This window comes from Pocillopora damicornis, chromosome 2 (assembly GCF_964200805.1).
Source record: "Pocillopora damicornis chromosome 2, jaPocDami1.2, whole genome shotgun sequence".
Taxonomy (NCBI): Eukaryota; Metazoa; Cnidaria; class Anthozoa; order Scleractinia; family Pocilloporidae; genus Pocillopora; species Pocillopora damicornis.
In genome coordinates this window covers 35527583-35546578 of record NC_142671.1, presented here as the reverse complement: position 1 = coordinate 35546578, position 18996 = coordinate 35527583, and the positions used below count along the sequence as shown (strand labels likewise).

Here is an 18996-nt window from a genome sequence, read left to right as displayed (position 1 = left end):
TCAAGCTTTCCCTGAGCCCAATCAGGTCCAAAGACGCAGAATGAGTTTTATTCTCAGATTGGGTAGAGGAAAAGTTGTAGCGTCAGATAATAGCGACCTCAAATTATTACCTTGAAATTTATAAAGATATACTTCGGTGTGATGGGTAAATCTGACCAGCCAAAGCAATCGCCACTCTTTGAAAACTGAGTAGCCCTCGGGCGGAGGTTGAAATCGTTACTTTAAGGATGCATTAACAGCTCCCTGGTGTTTTCAAATGTCTCCACACACGAGACCATCTATCTTGATTTTGTCATAATATCTATTTAATGTAGACAATAACTGGGCGGCGAAGAACACGAAAAAAAATTGATTCGTTTTTGTTTATCCCAACGTATTTATATGGTCTGAGAATTCTAACTTTAAATTTCTTTCACGTTAACCAAAACCTCGCCCAATTTTAGAAAATAGTTCAAGGGTAAATTTTTTTTTCCTTATCTTAAATCGGTCTAATGGTTTGCGATCGCATGGTAGCAGAGTTTCTTATGATGCAGCTGACTGTTTTGATTACTGTGTTCTTAGTGTTTTACAGGTACCAGATACAGAGGAAATTTCAAGGAAAATAGAAGAGAACAAAACATTGCCAACTGTGGAAAACAAAATGTTCACAAAAGATTCTTTAAGCGTTACCTGTTTTCAAAGGCTGTTTTGCCTTCTGTTTACGCTTTTAAGCCATTCGTGCGCGGCTAAAAGACAAATACAAAATAAATAATTGATTTCAAGAGGTATAAGTGAAAAGTTGAGTGCTGTGTCTGCGATGTTGATCTTCGAGTAGTTAAATGTATCGGATGTAACTTATTTGCAATCATTTTTACAGGATGAAGAGCGTTTTTCTAAGGTTGTTGCGGTGAGTATCATAACTCGAAACCCGTAGACTGCATAAAGCATGCAGGCCATAGATTAAAAAAAAGCTGGATTGTTTTATTTGTGCAACTTTTAGTAATACATAAGTCTGTCTTCAGTGTAACCTGTAACTCGTAAGGGCCGTTTATTAACCCAACTCCCACTAAACTCGCATTCATATAGTATGTGTTAGCTTTTGCACCGCGGCGCATACATGCTTGTGTATTTCAACTTCTAGCTTATCGAATATAAACCATTATCAGCTAATAACACGAAAATGTGTGAATCCTACGGTGAATAAGAGAAGTTTAAAATCATGTTTTATTAATCATCATTGCGCGTTTTTCTTGTGAAACCGTGATAGTAACGATTACTAAGTCCTGAAGCGCGACTTACGCTGATCCTGCCCGGGTTAATGAAAAAAGTTAAATCATTTACGCAGTTGTTCATAATTATGTAGGGGAAAATTTATGTGTTATAACGCACGTAATGTGACATGCTAGTTTTCGAGAAATTCCCACTTGTTGACAATTTTTGGTTAGAATCCCAGATGGATCGAAGCCATTTGACAATCCAAAGTCCCATGAAATCTGTTAACAGCGCTCTAAGGATATTTTCACAAATGCAAAAATTAATTTAGCCTGTAGACTGCAACACCTATCAGAATGTAGTATTTATCATAATTTGTTTGATAATTTTTTATTTTTATTTTTATCATTTCAGCTTTGTTTTAGTTCTTCTAGGCTCGCATCACGTGTATGGAAAGAAACAAAGGAAGAGATCAAACTGGGTAGCGCCCAGACCCCACATCATCATGATCGTCGCTGATGATCTGGTAAGGAGGTCCTAGGTTTCTGTTGTTGACGCAATTTTATCGAACTTCAAGGCGTATAAAACCTCAAAGCTAAGCCGGAAGGTTGCACAGTGGTATATTGTTTTTACTGGAGTAAAAGTTACACCTGTTGTTTTTTCGTTGATTCGTTTCGCAGTAGGGCTGATTCTCCACAAAAGTATGGCAACTCATGCAGTTCAAATAAAAATTTTTCAACCATTTTCACTCCAACCGAAGATCTCGAAAAGATATTTGCTTGCGTCAAGACATGTCTCTTCATCAGTTGGATTAATTACACAGCGACACAATTTATTTTGTCCGCCTTCAATGCGATCAACCATAGCGAAAGTGTGAAACTGTTTTGAACCGATTTCTCTTTACAGGGCTGGGATGACGTCAGTTTTCACGGATCGCCCCAGATCCCTACTCCACACATCGACAAACTGGCCAACGGTGGAGTGATCCTTAACAGTTATTATGTATCACCGATTTGTACTCCTACCCGGGCCTCTCTCATGACTGGAAAACACCCGGTCAATTTAGGTACCATTAGATAATTTTTACTTAAGCTCCTTTTTTTCATTTTTTCGCTTTTTTCGAATTTCTCGGTACCGACGGAAGTAGGGATATTCCCAGAGGGCAATAAGAGCTTCGTGCCTTTTTTCGATGGCTGTGTTGCAGCCACAAGAGGAACAATGATAATAAGTTTTAAATTCCTAAGTCCTTATGGCAGTCCTGGTTATGTTTCGACTCGGGATAAAATCAGATATCTTGAAACTTTGTCACGCCACATAGCTTCACGGTATGGTCAATTTCTTATACTTGCGTAAATGCACCACCGCTCGAGTGTACAAGAGCTTTTTTTTTCGATCAAACCTCTCGCGTATGCTTTGCCTCGTCGATGAAACCTAAAAAAACTTGACTAAGACGAGACAGTTAATAAATGACTGCTAATTCCCGCGGGCTCTCCACAGGCGATATGATTGTGCACATTCACTCCTGGTTTTGGGTGATGTGACTATTCTTTCAGATGGTTTATTTTAAAGGTAAATGCCGGAATGTTAAAATGCATTACACATAGGTTCGGAAAGCAATTTACTAGCGTGTATCCTGTCCCAGGCGTTCAGTTGGGAAAACGGAGCGAAATGGCAAAAGGCGGCATTGTTGCGGCAGAGCGAAACCCAGGGAGGTTTGAGTCTAGTCGTTTTTTTCATTCTCCGGCCATTATCTCGCCAACAGGCTTCTAGCATGTCTCTAAAGGGAAAAACAGAGGAAATTAAGTTTACGTTGTGTCTCTCCATCTGAAGCCATTAAGTAACCATACCTTAGGAAATGAAACGTTCTTGACGTTGAATATCTACAACCGTTCTCACGCGTGTTTTCACATTGCCTCAGGAATTCAGCATGCTACCATATTTGGCACACAACCGTACGGTCTTCCGTTAGGTGTGGCTACCACCCCTCAGTACCTTAAAGCACTTGGGTACAGGACACATGGCGTGGGCAAGGTAGGTTTCCAATAATGGGTTACGCCTTATTATAGTGGGAGTGGAAGTAAATCACTCGTTCTGCTCGGGAATCGTTCCTTTCATACAGCCACCTGTAAACTCTGTAATGACCTTCCAAGTACTAACAGAAACTAAAAGAATATAAACTGTTAATAATCTCATGCAGAAACACGATGTCTGTAAATAGTTCAAGAAAGCTATCAAGAGCTATTTATTCGCAAAAGCTCTTTAATTTTACATCTCATATTTATTTATTTTATTTTTCTACATTTCTTAGCTAATAAATTTACATTTTCAGCTTCAATTCTTAGATATAGGTATAGGTCTCACGGCCAATCAAATTGTGCGCTTTTTCATCATCGACGGCATCCTATAGGTTTACCAGCTAAAGCTCTCTACGTCAAGGCTTATTCCGATTTGTTTTGCAAAGGCATTTGTTATCGTTTCATCGTATTATTGAGGTTTTTTTTTTCAGTGGCATTTGGGATTCTTCGAAAAGGAATACACTCCACCCTACCGCGGCTTTGAGACCTACTATGGATTTTGGAATGGAAAAGAAGACTACTGGGACCACTCCTCACAGGAAGACGTATGGGGGACAGATCTCAGAGATAACATGAAGGTGAAATTTCACAAAGAACCAATTTGGTTGCAGGCACTCCGCCTTTCCTTCAAAAATAAAACAGTAACCAGAAAATGTTACTAACTGGAAAAGAATGTTCCTGAATTGAGTAGAAGAAACCTCTCGGAGGACCAAGTTGCAATAAAATCTTGCAACAGATTGGTTTAAAAAGTAGGGCAAATTTTTACGCCCGATCACGACGAGAAGGTAGACGAGGCGAAACCAACGCGATTCCGGCTTACCATCTGAACTCATTTGAAACTACTTTGTACTCTCAGTTTTTCCTGATTAAAAAAAGAAACCCTTTCATAAGAGATTTGAGAAAACAGTTCTGAGTTGATTGATCAATAGAGTTGATTGATCAATAGAGTTGATTGATCAATAAAGGCTTGAAAGAGCTTAACTTTTGCCCGAATACTGACTACCCTCGTTTCTTGGCAGCCTGTGAAGAACGAAACCGGCCATTATGGAACAGAATTGTTTGCAGAAGTGGCTGAACGAATCATTGATACTCACAACAAGTCTGAACCACTATATCTGTATCTTGCTCAACAAGGAGTTCACTCAGCCAATGGTAACGAGCCCCTGCAAGCACCAGAAAGACTTGTTAATGTAAGCAAAGATACATGGCTTTGTATACTCCTTATTACATCACTGGTTCCTTTTTTGAGTGTTTGTCTGTTCGACCAGTTATCTATGTAGCGACTCACGTTTGTAAAATCCTCATGTCTCTTTATCCGAACAATTGTCACTCTTCTGGCTGTCTCCAGTCCATCTTTCTTTCTGTCTGTCTCCGTCTGTCTGTCTGTCTGTCCGTCTGTTCGCCTGTTTAGTTGCATGTGCGTCTGTGTATCTGTCTGTAATCTGTCGGTCTGTCCGTTATCTGTCTGTGTTTCCGTCCGTCTTTCTGTCTGTCTGTATGTCTGTCTGTTTGTCTGTCTATATGCATGTGTGTCTGTCAATCTGTCTATCAGTTTGTTTGCCCACATGTCTGTCTGTTCGTCTATCTATCTGCATGTACGTCTGCCCCTCTGTCTATCATCTGCCAGCTTGTCTATCCGTCTGTCTATCTTTCCCTTTGGCTGTCTGTCTGTCTAATTCTACACTTGCCGCTTTATCTAAGGAAATCTCGATGTCTTTGCACCTGCATGTCTTTCCGTTCATTATCCCAATTGATAAGGCGACACAAGTTTAATGCAGCGCAAACTAAATGTATTTTCAACTTGTTTCGTATTTTAGTCCTAAACCAATGTGGTTAGAAATACATTTATCCTGTTTCATACTCTATTCTTCAGAAATTCCAGGATATTATAATGGACGACAGAAGGACGTATGCTGGGATGGTAGCTTCATTGGACGAGTCCGTTGGAAACATAACGAAAGCTCTTAAAAGGAATGGAATGTTTGATAACTCTGTGATCGTTTTCACAACCGACAATGGAGGCGCTCCGAGAGGATTCAACTGGTAAAAAATTCATACCTGATCATCCTGTGAAGCAAAAATAAACCATACACCATCGGGGGTAAAGATAAAGATAAATACATCATTCATGCGATCGATGAGAAATCCCCCCCCCCCCCCACCTTAAAAACAGCGAGCGGATTTCCCACTACGTAGCAAGGGTTATGATCAGTATTTCTATTTTCAGCCGAGAGCAGGGGGGCAAGGATAACTTTACCACCCCCCCCTCTCCGTACAGGTCCATTCCAAGTACGTTACTTTAAAGACTTCAAAGCGCAGTGATAAGAACTTCACAAACGATTTCAAGAGTTACGATAGTTGCGGCAACTAAGTCCAATTTTTTTGGTTTGTTTTGGTATATCCTTAATTACCCAATCAGTTTCATCTCTATTCTCGTCATTCCCCTCTCAGGAATCAAGGCTGTAACTATCCTCTCAAAGGAGGTAAAGACACATTCTGGGAGGGAGGGGTCCGTGGAGTGGGATTTGTACATAGCAACCTGATCAAAAACAGGGGCCGTGTGAGTTATGACTTGATTGACGTCACAGATTGGTTACCAACCTTCTATCATCTGGCTGGAGGTGACGTCAACAAGATAAAAGACAAGATTGATGGCGTAAATGTGTGGGATACAATAGCGAATGGAAAGAAATCTCCAAGAAAAGAGGTAAATATCAAAAGTGTAACTGGCTTAAACAACATATTTTTTGCGCAAATTCTTAATTTCCCTAAAATAACGGAGAGGCTGACATGTACCTTGATGTTGTTTTTTTTAGGTCCTCCACAACATTGATCCCATCCGTAAATTTGCAGCCATTCGAGTAGGTGACTACAAGCTGATTATTAATCAGGACGCTGTATTCAACACAACCTGGCATCCGCGTTACGAAGTCGAGGGAGGACTGGACTCTCTATCCCAGCCCTCTACGTTGCCCGGTGCTGTTATTAAGTGTGGTAAGCGGCCTAGGGGCAAAAAGGATGCTTGTGACACTAATGAATTTCCCTGTTTGTTCAACGTTAGAAAAGGTGAGCATTTTACAACTACTTGCCTTTAAAAGAGGTTGGGCAAAGGACGTCTGGTCAGATAAATCGCCTTAGATCGAGGCAATTTCTAACTCCGCGCTCTCATGCAAACAATAAGTCGTCATGCCCAAATGTTAGAAGCTTTCAAGTTGGGTTCATGACAAGACTACGCCCCTTCTTTTGTGCTAGCACTGTTGTTAACGTTTCGCGATTCCAAAGCTAAATATCTTTGTTAACTAAGCGTTGCAGACTTGAATGCAATTTTGAGTCGCAAGGCTGGGAAGTTCAAGATACAAGTATTGACGGAATTGACAGATTGAAAGATTGGAGTAAAACAGCTGTTCATACTTTTACCCTCACGAGTTCAGGCCACAAACCTGAAAAACATGGCCGTGGCCGGGATATGACAATCATTTTGTATTATCTGTTTATTTTCTTGGCTCAACCCGCATAACTTTGTCACTTCTTCGATGCCAAATATGTGGACGGCTTTTAGATCGAATGTACTGGCGCTTGCGCACGAATGTAGTTGCAACAAATTACGAATTAAGTGACTATTGATAGTCTACCATAACCTGCCGCGAGTGAGAAAGTACAAGTTTCCGTCACAAATCTTACGCGGCTTTGCCACACGTTAACACGGCTTCGCGATCGACGATTGGACATAACCGCTAGTTACGTAGTTTAAGGATATTAATCCGTAATGTTTCACTTGTGTTTGTTAGATAGATCACTTTTTCCTATCTATTGTTTCAGATCCCTGCGAGTATAGAAATCTTGCTCACATTCACCTTCCAAAAGTTAGGAGGCTCCTTCGTAGACTCATTCATTACCAGAAAAATGCCCTTCCCGTGTGGTTCCCTGAGAGGGACCCTACCGCCAGCCCTGCAGATCACGGAGGTTACTGGGGCCCATGGAAATCCTCAAAAGGTAACAAGGTTATCTTACAAAGGGTTCTCGACTCCATCCCGTCTGCGGTGAATGCGAAGAGGCACTCATCTCCTACAAACAGTACTGTCACTACGACGAGGATTGGAAAGGTGTTCAGCACACACGAAGAACACGACAAAGGAGTCTACCAGATGTTGAAGTCAATTTTAAAAATTACAAATGCAGGAAAGAAGGTTCAGATTCCTCGTAATGGCCATTTGATGAAAGAGTCGTTAGCTTTGTTGTATGCCAAGATGAAACAGAAAACGCAAGAGGACGACTTGATGCACAAATTGCAAATGATAAAGAAAGCATTAATAGCCGAGGATGGTGGTGTTAAGTCAAACAAAGGAGGGAAGGAGACTTTAGCCACTAAATTAAGCCATATTGACACGTCCTCAGTTATTAGGAAGTTAGAAAAAATCGTGAATAAACCTCGCAAGGTGGAGAAACAAGGAACACGAAGAACAGAAATAGGAAACATTGCAATTAGAGATGACGAAATTTTAAAAAGTGAACTTGAGAACTCCTTAGCTGACGATAGTGAATCGATAGACGACGATCAATATCCAGAAGGGATGTCCTCTTTGAAGGTAACATCAAACGCTGAACAAAATAATGGCGATGACGATGATTTAATGAATATCAGTGCAGACATTGACACTACTGACCCAGCAGATAGTGTAAGTGATTCGCTGGAGGACTCTCCAAACGAATACCCTGCCAGTGAAGGTCAAACATCCGCAACAGGATCTGAAATGGAATTTTTGGAAAGCAATCGCACCGCTGATGAATAGTCAAAAGCAATTCTTACCGGGTAGGCGGAAGAGGCACCCTGGGAACAAGTTTTGCAGTAATCGTAACCGTTCTCATCATATGGCTGGATCCATATGCGGGTCATGGAACCTGAATTTTTGCTTGTTTTTCTTTTGTTTGCATCTTTCAGGCGCGCACAGGTGGGTGCGAGGCGAAAGCGAAGAGCGAGTCATTTGAGTCCATTCGAGTGTGGCTTACCCATCATTCATGATCATACTCGTAGCGCGTCATGCTTGCCTCCCCAGTTCTGCTCGGCGTAGAGAAAAAAAATTACACCTAGTCTATAGGCTAAAAATGAGCAACACGAAGTAAATCAATTTTAATCTTTTTGAGTATGGGTAAATATTTAGGGCTTTGCAAGCCAGTTATGTTTTCGACATTTAAATCTTTTGAAAGCAGATCTCCGAACTCTTTTGTACGAAGTGGAGGGAGTTTTCTCGACGGGAAATTCCCGCAATGTAATGTAAATGGGCCATACATTCGAAGGCCTATGTTCTTCTAATTGGCGAAACACGCGTGTTCTTTCGTTTTTATTCATTTTTTTTTTCCTTCGGAATTACCTGCACTAATTAAGGGAGCAGTCGAACTATCTGCAATTTAGAGAAAGATCACTAACTATCATCTTCTTTGTATGGTTTTTCTTATCGTATTTGACACAACCTAGAAAGTTACTCATAACATATATTTAATTAACATTTACAATCAAAATGAGAAAAAAAAACTTTCAAAGATAAAATATTTCATTGCCTTTTTTATCACTTTGAAGTAGATATAGGCCTCAGCTCTGAGCCAAAATAAATTTTATTTTAACCCTTGCGTCAAACGTAACTTTTTTCCTTATCACCACAATCGAGCGATTACCGAGTAATAACAGAAACAAACGAGACTCGCTCAAAACTTTATATTATGTTACAGCCGTGTTCGAAAACAATGCAAAGACAACTTGCAAACAATTTTCACGTAAAGGTAGAGCGCATTTCGATTGAGTGTCGCGCGTAAAACCGAAACAGCCAATCAGAAGAGAGGAAAATACCGATAACAGTCACTGAGAGCTTTAGGTAAAAACAACCAATCAAGTCGTGATTGGTTTTAGTTTACATCTGATTGGGTGAGAAAGTGGCGCGAGTTTTCTGGACCAATCACAGAGCGTATTAGAGCGAAACTAAAAGTAATCTCAGATTAATTTGACACTCAATTGAAAATTACTGCGTTCTCATATTTTGTACTCACAGTAAACCAAAATTCTTGAAAGCAGCACTAATTCATTTTGGCACTTCTCTGTAGAGAAGTCTCACTCCTTTTACGTTTATCAACTTCGTTAAGGTAATTTTTTAACATACTTTCAAATTCCTTGCTCTGTTCATTATATAAACTTAAAGACTCTTCATCAAGTTCTGTCTTATCGATTGCAATCTTTTTACGTTTAGAATGCTTCTCTTCATTAACTGACGGTATGCTCTCGATTACTTCTTTTAAAATAGCCTTGTTAGCTTCTGAAGACCTCCAAGGGCCCCAAAACCCGTCATGATTTTCTGGGTCCGCATCGCAATCCCTCTCCGGGAACCATATAGGAACGGCCTTTTTGTGATAATGAAGGAGTCTTAAAATAAGACGTTTTACTGTATCAAGGTTGGATTGAGCAATATTCTTGTACTCACACGGATCTGAAAAAAGGAAATTAAATTATCAAATTTTATAGTAGAAAGTAATGTTCGTAATCATGAGTATTTTTTTTCTTTTAGAACGTTCTCAATATGACTGTCATCAGTCAGTCAGTTACTCAGCCAGTCAGTCCTTCTGTCATTTAGGCACTCAATTATTCAATCAGTCAGTCAGTCATTCAGTCAGTCAGTCAGTCATTCAGTCAGTTAGTCAGTCAGCAAATCTGTCAGTCATTAAAGCAGTCAGTTAGTCGGTAAGTCAATCAGTAAGTCAGTCAGCCAATCAGTCGGGCAATCAGTCAGTCAGTCAGTCAGTCAGTCAGCCAATCAGTCGGGCAATCAGTCAGTCAGTCAGTCAGTCATTCAGTCAGTCAGTCATTCAGTCAGTCAGTCAGTCATTCAGTCAGTCAGTCAGTCAGTTAGTCAGTCATTCAGTCAGTCAGTCAGTTAGTCAGTCAGCAAATCTGTCAGTCATTAAAGCAGTCAGTTAGTCAGTAAGTCAATCAGTAAGTCAGTTAGCCAATCAGTCGGGCAATCAGTCAGTCAGTCAGTCAGTCAGTTAGTCAGTTAGTCAGTCAGTCAGTCAGTCAGTCAGTCAGTCAGTCAGTCAGTCAGTCAGTTAGCCGACCAGCCACGCACTAGCTGGCCAGTCAGTAAGACTGTTTCTATCTTCTTTGGTCGCTTAATACGTCAATCAGTTCATAAGTCAGCCAGCCACTCAGACAGTTTTTGGGTAGTCAAGCAAGTGAGCGGTTCTTTCATCAGTCAGCCGGAAAGGCTCAGTTCTTAGTTTTGGCAAATCACTTGCTTAGCTACTTTACCAATCCATTAGTCAGTCAAACAAAGCATAATCAACTTGCACCCTATAAAAGCAATGAAATTTACTTTACCTTCTTTCACGTTAAACAAACAAGGAAAAACATCACTTTTACATGCAGCCTCTTCTTCACTGTCCCACTTTCCGCATTCAATAACCGCGCCAGGTAAGGTAGAGGGCTGGGGAAGAGAGTCCAGTTCCCCAGGGACATTATACCTCGGAAGCCAAGTGATTTTGTTATCAGCGTCTTGATTCACGACTAACTTGTATTCTTTCACTCGAATGGCTGCAAATCGGCGAAAGGGATCGATGTTGTGGAGAACCTTTGATGTGGTAAAATAATTTAATTAATGAGCTGGGTACGAAACTTGAATTCGTCCTGTTACAACGCATCCTTGCAAAAAAAACTTTAGCGAATAAAATAATTGAAATCTTTTCCTTAATGAAAATTTTAATAAATGTTATTTTGAATCTCTTATACCTCCGTGCGCGGAGATTTCTTCCCATTTGCTATGGTGTCCCACACATTCATACCGTCAATCTTATCTTGTATTTTAGTGACATCACCTCCGGCCAGATGATAGAAGGTTGGTAACCAATCTGTGACGTCAATCAAATCATAGCTAACACGGCCTTTGTTTTCGATGAGCTTGCTGTGAACGAAACCAACTCCACGGACTCCTCCCTCCCAGAGTGTGTCCTTGCCTCCTCTGAGTGGGTAATTACATCCCGCATTCCTAAATTAGTTAGAAGATGCATGGGAATGAAAAGAAATGGAAAATTTCATGGATCTTGTTAAGCAATTCTGAGATTAAAGATTGATTCTTTTTCTCACTCGGATCCAATGTTTTTTTTTTTTGGGGGGGGGGGCAAAATCGTATCATGGAAATTTTTGCACCTGCTTTTTTAAAATAAGCTGATATTTTGGCAAAGATACTTATTTAAAACTGTCCCTTATTACCACATTAATTAAAATTTCGTTGCTATTTGATTCTGTGTGTGGCTGCGATTCTTTCTTACCAGTTAAATCCCCATGGAGCGCCTCCATTGTCTGTCGTGAAAACGATCACAGAGTTATCAAACATTGCATTTCTCTTGAGAGCTTTAGTTACATTTCCAACGGACTCGTCTAAAGACGCCACCATGGCAGCATAAATTCTTCTGTCTTCGTTTGAAAAATGCTGAAATTTCTGAAGGATGAAAAAGACAGCTAATCACCTGAAGTCAAACAGACAAACAGACTGCTCTCCACACTAATGCCCTGGACTCCATATTTGGGCTTATATATGGATACCTCACGCCGTTTTTCCGTCTCCAAATGATCTTTTTGAATAATTAAAATCTACGTAAAGAGGCATTCATGACCGAAATAACGATTTTTAACGTTTTCCTGCAGCAGCTGTCTGCAAACTGCAAGCAACGCTGCTCGCCATTACGTGCGTATGGGTGTGCAGCCAGGTTACTTAGTTGCTTTCAAAATGGCGGCCTTCATAGTCGACAGTTGAGCCCATTTGAAAAGTGACAAGTTTCGAACCTTAACTTTACCCTTTTGAATCGCAGAACGTGATAAAAAATTACATATACGTTTAATGTCGAAAAAAATGTTTTTTTTAAAAGTTTCTCTAGTTTCAAAAGCACAATATTCCTCGAGTATATATAACCTGTATATATATATATATATATATATATATATATATATATATATATATATATATATATAACTAACTGCAGACAGTACTGTTTCGGCCTTCTGGGCCTCATCAGTGCAGTGCTGATGCTAGGATGGAGGAAAGACTATATAGCCACCTCAAGTGATCTCACATATGTGGGATCATCTAAGCCATGCCAGAGTGCTCAAACTAGAAAAACTATATATATATATATATAAAAAACAAAAAACTATAAAAAAACTATATATATATATATATATATACCTGTATATATATACTGTATATATATGTATACTGTATATATATACCTGTATAAATATAGCCTCGAGTATATATAACCTGTACAACTTACGTCCAGCATTCTCTTTGGAGCTTGCAAAGGGTCCTTTGGATTTCCCGAATGAACAGCTTGATGCGCAAAATACAAATACAGCGGCTCGGATTTGTTGTGAGTATCAATGATTCGCTCAGCCACTTCTGTGAATAATTCTGTCCCATAATGGCCACTCTCGTTTTTAACGGGCTGTAGAACGAAAAGAAGTTCAAGTAACCAAGTAATTGTGACATATTTTTAATGTAGTCTTTAATAATTTTCAAAACGGTTCCTGCTTCTGAAGATTATTGTGTCCATGAGCCATGATTGTACCCAGACCCTTTTACGAAGTTGTTTGTATCGTCCTCACCGCGAGACACATGAAACTGCTTATAGGAAAGGATTAACTCCGATGAGTTTTCAAGCAAGCTTCATAAAAGAACATCATCGACCTCACCTTCATGTTATCACGTAGATCTGTCCCCCATACATCTTCGAATGAGGTGTGGTCCCAAAAATCTTCTTTTCCATTCCAAAATCCATAGAAAGACTCAAATCCGCGATAAGTTGGAGTGTATTCCTTTTCAAAAAATCCTAAATGCCACTGATAGAAAAAAAATTGTTTTCCCACCAACGACATCAAACGTGGGAAAACTAGGTAAAGTTGTTACGAGGTTGTTCTAGCGGAAAGTATCTTAAGCATGAATGGGGAGATTTGTGATATTCTCCCTTCTTAGACAAAACAACATAGGCAGAAAACACACAGCTTTATTTTAAAACCTGGTCACAGATGGTACAAATAGCTGGCAAAATTATGATGTTGAACAAATGGCTCCTTTAACACCGTTTCTTCTCCTTTAGATTTGATTCCGCGAGTAGATTTATCTGATGGAAAGGGGGAAGGTGGGGACGGGGGGAAGGTGGGTAAGGGGGAAAGGTGAGTAAGGGGGGAAGGTGGGGACGGGGGAAAGGTGGGTAAGGGGGAAAGGTGGGTAAGGGGGGAAGGTGGGGACGGGGGAAAGGTGGGGACGGGGGAAAGGTGGGTAAGGGGGAAAGGTGGGTAAGGGGGGAAGGTGGGGACGGGGGAAAGGTGGGGACGGGGGAAAGGTGGGTAAGGGGGAAAGGTGGGTAAGGAGGGAAGGTGGGGACGGGGGAAAGGTGGGGACGGGGGAAAGGTGGGTAAGGGGGAAAGGTGGGTAAGGGGGGAAGGTGGGGACGGGGGAAAGGTGGGTAAGGGGGAAAGGTGGGTAAGGGGGGAAGGTGGGGACGGAGGAAGGGTGGGGACGGGGGAAAGGTGGGTAAGGGGGAAAGGTGGGTAAGGGGGGAAGGTGGGGACGGGGGAAAGGTGGGTAAGGGGGGAAGGTGGGGACGGGGAAGGGGAGGGAACGGAAAACCAGGAGAAAAATTCGGGTCAAGAAGGCGAGTTTTCTAAACATGGCGCCATCCTTACGCATACTTTCCCTTCTTTGGTTGGTACGATATTTTTACCTTGCCAACACCATGTGTCCGGTACCCAAGTGCCTTGAGGTACTGTGGCGTTGTAACCTCGCCCAAGGGAAGACCGTAGGGCTGGCTGCTAAATATGGTACCATGTTGAACACCTGTAACCATGATAACACTAATGAGACTATACATATTCATTTTGTTCCGTGTTCTTAGTCGGAAAGAAGGAAATTAGGTGACAAGTTAATTGAAATACAAAAATGGCAAGGAAGAGGTTCTCAGTCAAAACAAAGCGATTGTTAGATAAAGAGTAATTTTCAAACTTACGTAAGACCTTTACAAATAATTTGTGTACTTGTAGAAGTAAGATCTAATGAGAATCAAGGTGAACTGCTCATTTTCGCGCAACCATGTGGCACCAATATTTTTAAATTTAGTTTTTGAGAGCAGAGACTGAGATGTGTAATTATGTTACGAAGTAATTTATATTTAGATTCAATATATCAAGTCTCAAGAGAAGAATGTCGCTCGTAGTGAAGAAGTTGACGATTTTTAGGAGGGGAATCATATACTCTTTGGACATCCGCGTGAGCAACCTTCACGAGACAGGATTGGTTATTTGTCGATCCAAAATAATTTTAGGAGGGAATGGCATAGTAAGGGATTAGTCGTTGTTTATCATCTGGAGGGTCCGGAAAATTTGGGTTCTGTCATCATAAAATCTGCCTATCTTCCCCCTGCTCCCCCCATAAGGCTCTGTAATATTCATGACCCCCCCCCCCGCCCTCATTGGCGGTTTATTGGCGGTCATTTTTCTAGAGTTCCCCCCCGTATACTCCGTTGGCGACGACTGCTTCCCTCCCCCTCCTTTCCCGGTGAAAGACCAAGTGATCCCCAAATCCTTCTCCTCCCACCCCACCCCACAAACGATGAATAATGACTTGTTTGTAATCAGCTTATATGGTGGAATTCTCTCTCTGCTACTCATCTTCTCTTGCCTCCAACCTTGGATACTAGTACTAACCTAAGTTGACCGGGTGTTTTCCAGTCATGATAGAGGACCGGGTAGGAGTGCAAATTGGTGATACGTAATAACTGTTTAGAATCACTCCATCATTGGCCAGTTTGTCCATATGAGGAGTTGGGATCTGGCGAGAGCCGTGAAAACTGACGTCATCCCAGCCCTGCAATTGAACGATACTTACATCATCTGGGTCAAAATCAGCGAGCTTAGGCAAGTGTGAATGGTGAAAAAAGTCTAAATCCTTTTTCAATTTTTGGTCAAAAAATAGTGACCGGTCCTTTAATGAAATATCAATTTCCGTCTGGAAACGAGAGATGATCAAACTAAGCGTGACATGTGGATCAAAGTGAGACACGAATTTCACGCATGATAAAGAAGTGATGCGGAAGAAGAAGCGGATCGTGATATTGCTGCATATTTCTAGTCTCCTTCAGGCGATTAGGTCGACCGGTGACTCATCACCTCATGAAGCAGTATACTTTTCTGTGATTGGTTTGTTTTTAAACACATGTGACTGGTACGTGTTACTTGAATGTCTTGGTAGAGCTGACTAGAAGCTCCATAAAAATGTCCTCGGTGGCAAAATTCTCGATGCAGGATAACATAGCTCTAGATCAGACCTTCCTAAGGTTCGCGACGACTGGAGTAATCTGATAATAACTAAATAAGAATAACCTTAAGTGATCTCTTAATCAAATAGTCTTTTAGCGAAACTCTTTACCAGATCATCAGCGACAATCATAATAATGTGAGGTCTGGGCGCTTTCCAAGATGGCTTCTTCTTTGAATGTGACTTCTTTCCCTTCTTTCCAAGCACGTGATGTGAGTTTAGAACCACAAAAATAAGGCTGAAAATGCAAAGTTATGAACGAATTTGAGCAACAGAAATGACAGATGAATGTTTGTCTCGTGCAGAGATTTCTTTTTCATATAAAGACAATAATATTACACAACAACATGCGGGTCAGAGCCGCGATATATTGAAATTGCTCTGAGATAATATTTTCCATTGATCGAATCAAAAAAGAGCCAAAGTAAATAACTAGCAAGCTGACATTATCTTGAATTTAAATGGGAATCTTGCAGTTTGTCGTCGAGTTCAGCTACGCCGGAATGACTCAGATTGAACCAAACGCAGTTAAGCGCTTCATGGCATAACATGTGCACGCTCTAATCATTTTCAACAAGGGCTGCGGTATGCTCTGTTATATGCACAAAAATGAGGGGTTTGGAGGGTAGAACTTCTGCAGTCACAAGTACTGCACGTATCGCTGCAGTATCAGTGAAATACGCACGCGTAACTGTGAAAATTCGTGTATGAGCGAAACCAGGTGAAAGTTCTAAAGTTCATTTACTTGTTAAGATGGTCGGTTCTTAACTACAACTGATAGTATCTCAAACAGGTTATTTTAAAACTATTCATCTTGAAAACCGATCAGTCAAATTAGAACAAGTTGGAACAGGTGGCATTTTCACGCCAAATGGATTCAGAAAAATTGTTGTCACCTTTTATTTCAGAAATTCACATTTTCTTTCTCAAGCAATGGTATTCTACACCAAGAAGATTCCATCTTAGATCGTACTTCGAAAAAAAAAAAATAAATAGAAGTACAAAGATCAGAGGTTCGAATTCAAGGCGGTAATGAACGAGTGCTGCGCCTTAATTCACTGCTTGCATTGTTTGTCATAGCTTGGCTAACAAGGTGTTTCTGGTTAAGCGGTTAACGCAGTTACTAGAAATAGCCCCAGGCAAATAAGTAGGCTACAAAACTTCACAGAGAGTGCAGCCTAAAATCAAAGGCCATGAAAGATAGAGCAATTAACAGCCATATCACCTGTTATTCGTCTATTTTTTTTTTTGAGGAAGTTGAAAGCTGGTAACACTGCGGTTAATTAGCTTGAAATGATTGGAGGTCACACATTCGCGTAATTCATTCGGTGCCGTTTTAATTTGCTCTGCAAGGTTTTTAACAACAGAAATAACTAAGAGCCACGAAGATTCAAAATAATGTAGCAAATTTAGGGTTTTTGATGCTAAAACAACCCCTGAGATCTATTACCTAATTGTCAAAGTGAAATTAATTTTTTCAATCAAAACGTATTCTAAGTAGACGCCAACTGATTCAAAGCGACATTTTTTTGTTCAATATGTATACTTACCAAAAGCTCCAAAGTAAGTTGTACCAAACTCTCCGCGATTCCATCCCTAGGTGTTTGTCAGAGAAGATAGACAATACATCGACGGTTTTCCAATCAAAACTGTTAGACAAAATTTTCTTTCCATTAAGCCAGCGCTTTTGTAATCAATTATTGATTTATGTCAATCAGGACAAAAGGGACGTTCAATTGGCCGGTTGTTATTCGATTGAAGGCAGGCCAGGAAAAGACTGGTATTTAGGACTGAATAGCTTTTAAAATTGTTTTACTGATCGAAGGCGTGTTTGGAGTCAGCTTCTCAGGGGAACGGTCCCGTGGGGATGGTCCGAGTTTCCCCCCCCCACCTTAAAGGACTTTAAATTTACTTATTTAAAATATTTTTCAGTTTATTCAGGCTCTAGAGTAAAAACTTATGTGTTTTCCGTAAAAATGGACAACTTTTAGCCATAAGTCATAACAAAAGTTAACCCGTAAAATTTTTTTCCTGTTTTGAATGTGTCAGAATCTTACACTGTTATGTGTTTTGTTTTGTAGCCCAGCGAGAAAATCGTGACAGAAAATTATCAGATAGCACCTCGATCTGGAATTACTCCTGTCGCTTGACTCTAATGTTAGAAGCGACCGTGTAAATGTGTTTATGAACAATGAAATTTATTAACTTTTCACAATAATTAAAATTACCTCGTTACATCCCAATGTTTAAAAGATCCGATAGCTTAGGAAAAAATTTCTTTCTCGCTAGTACGTTGTACTCTGCGACTGCTCTAAAATAAACGATTTTACAAAATTACAATCTGGTCAAAACCCTATCAAATTCTCCAGACAACGCAAAATATAACAAAGCCATATTTTTTGATAATCTTTCATAAACAGCAGTGGTTTTTTAAAGTTTGCTTAACATTCTCTCGAAAGTCTTGTCGGCGCCAGCAGTAAATGAGAGGGTTTAAAGATGAGTTAAATAAAATAATAGACGTGGAGAGCAAATTAAGTAACATGACGGCTCTGCTTCGTGTACTTGAAGTGTTAGCGATTATAGTCAGGCAACCGAATGGTAAGAAACAAACTAGATGTGCGAAAAATACGTAAAATGTGTTTACAACCGAGCTTCGCAATTGCTTCAAGTTTTTTATTCTATCTGTGGTGCGCATTTGATTTTTAATCTGAACTTGATGCCGTCTCAAAACCAGAAAAATATTACAGTAGGCGAGACAAATGATACTCAGACAAACTATGACAATGATTAAAGCGATAACAAGGTAGATTCTAAAACTCGCCATCCTTGTTAAAGTGAGAAGTCCGCTTGTTATCCACAGAGAAATCTGCAGATAAATGACTTTTTTCTCCGTGAAGAATTCCTTGTATCTCAAATGGAAATGAATCGCCAGGTATCTGTCCAGGCTGATGGCCGTGACGGCAAACATGGAAATTACAACCAGAAACGACGAAACGGATGTGAAAGAGACTGCCAAGGTGCAACTGACAGGCGAAGCCATGTAACGTTTGAGCAAGACTGTAATGTACAGCGGCTCTAATACCACGCCTACTCCAAAATCAGCAATAGCTAAGCCGAGAAGCAAAAAATTTGCCGTCGAACGCAAAGCTGGAGAGCGAAAGATGCTGATAATAATCAATAAATTTCCCACCGTGGTTGTAGCGGCAAAGAAGCAGTTTAAAACGGCGCAAATGAGTAGAGAAACATCTGTTTGAAGAAACATGAGGAACGGAATCTCATTCGCACAGGAAACATTGGCGGTGGCCATTAGAAGTAATTTTTCGCCGGAGTTAAATGCACAGCTCTAAATTTTTCTTGTATTTTACTTAATCATTATTTCCAAC

The 18996-nt window shown here is 40.4% G+C and overlaps 3 protein-coding genes across 4 annotated transcripts; 1 reads left to right on the top strand and 2 right to left on the bottom strand.

Annotated features, from left to right (window-relative positions):
* The first annotated feature begins 745 nt into the window (after positions 1-745).
* On the top strand, positions 746-8892 carry LOC113668050 (arylsulfatase B). Of its 2 annotated transcripts, none has more exons than XM_027183931.2 (10): positions 746-886; positions 1606-1717; positions 2098-2257; positions 3110-3222; positions 3698-3844; positions 4286-4456; positions 5140-5309; positions 5718-5973; positions 6083-6332; positions 7086-8892. In XM_027183931.2, the coding sequence occupies exons 1-10, from the start codon at positions 858-860 to the stop codon at positions 8054-8056; spliced, it is 2379 nt and encodes a 792-aa protein (XP_027039732.2). In that variant the 5' UTR covers positions 746-857; the 3' UTR covers positions 8057-8892. The 2 variants fall into 2 exon arrangements, with proteins under 2 accessions (XP_027039732.2, XP_089053584.1); XM_089197458.1 differs by having other exon boundaries at positions 800-886; positions 1617-1717.
* Positions 8747-17302, bottom strand: LOC113668086 (arylsulfatase B). The gene is made up of 10 exons (XM_089197459.1): positions 17164-17302; positions 15725-15851; positions 15004-15163; positions 14025-14137; positions 12994-13140; positions 12576-12746; positions 11574-11743; positions 11035-11290; positions 10627-10876; positions 8747-9739 (listed from the first exon to the last, which is right to left on the bottom strand). The coding sequence occupies exons 1-10, from the start codon at positions 17205-17207 to the stop codon at positions 9333-9335; spliced, it is 1845 nt and encodes a 614-aa protein (XP_089053585.1). The 5' UTR covers positions 17208-17302; the 3' UTR covers positions 8747-9332.
* Positions 17303-17791: 489 nt separating this feature from the next.
* On the bottom strand, positions 17792-18977 carry LOC113668085 (melatonin receptor type 1A-like). Its single transcript, XM_027183963.2, has one exon. The coding sequence runs from the start codon at positions 18918-18920 to the stop codon at positions 18024-18026; it is 897 nt and encodes a 298-aa protein (XP_027039764.2). The 5' UTR covers positions 18921-18977; the 3' UTR covers positions 17792-18023.
* Between the last annotated feature and the right edge of the window lie 19 nt (positions 18978-18996).

Excerpts from the sequence above, each read along its gene's own strand:
- LOC113668050 (XM_027183931.2), top strand. The coding sequence starts at position 858 with ATGAAGAGCGTTTTTCTAAGGTTGTTGCG. Across the intron at positions 887-1,605 it reads GTTTTTCTAAGGTTGTTGCG|CTTTGTTTTAGTTCTTCTAG; the intron begins GTGAGTATCATA and ends TTATCATTTCAG. Across the intron at positions 4,457-5,139 it reads CACCAGAAAGACTTGTTAAT|AAATTCCAGGATATTATAAT; the intron begins GTAAGCAAAGAT and ends TCTATTCTTCAG.
- LOC113668086 (XM_089197459.1), bottom strand. The coding sequence starts at position 17,207 with ATGGAATCGCGGAGAGTTTGGTACAACTTACTTTGGAGCTTTTG. Across the intron at positions 15,852-17,163 it reads AACTTACTTTGGAGCTTTTG|CCTTATTTTTGTGGTTCTAA; the intron begins GTAAGTATACAT and ends TTGCATTTTCAG. Across the intron at positions 11,744-12,575 it reads CTCCAAAGAGAATGCTGGAC|AAATTTCAGCATTTTTCAAA; the intron begins GTAAGTTGTACA and ends TTCATCCTTCAG.
- LOC113668085 (XM_027183963.2), bottom strand. The coding sequence starts at position 18,920 with ATGGCCACCGCCAATGTTTCCTGTGCGAATGAGATTCCGTTCCTCATG.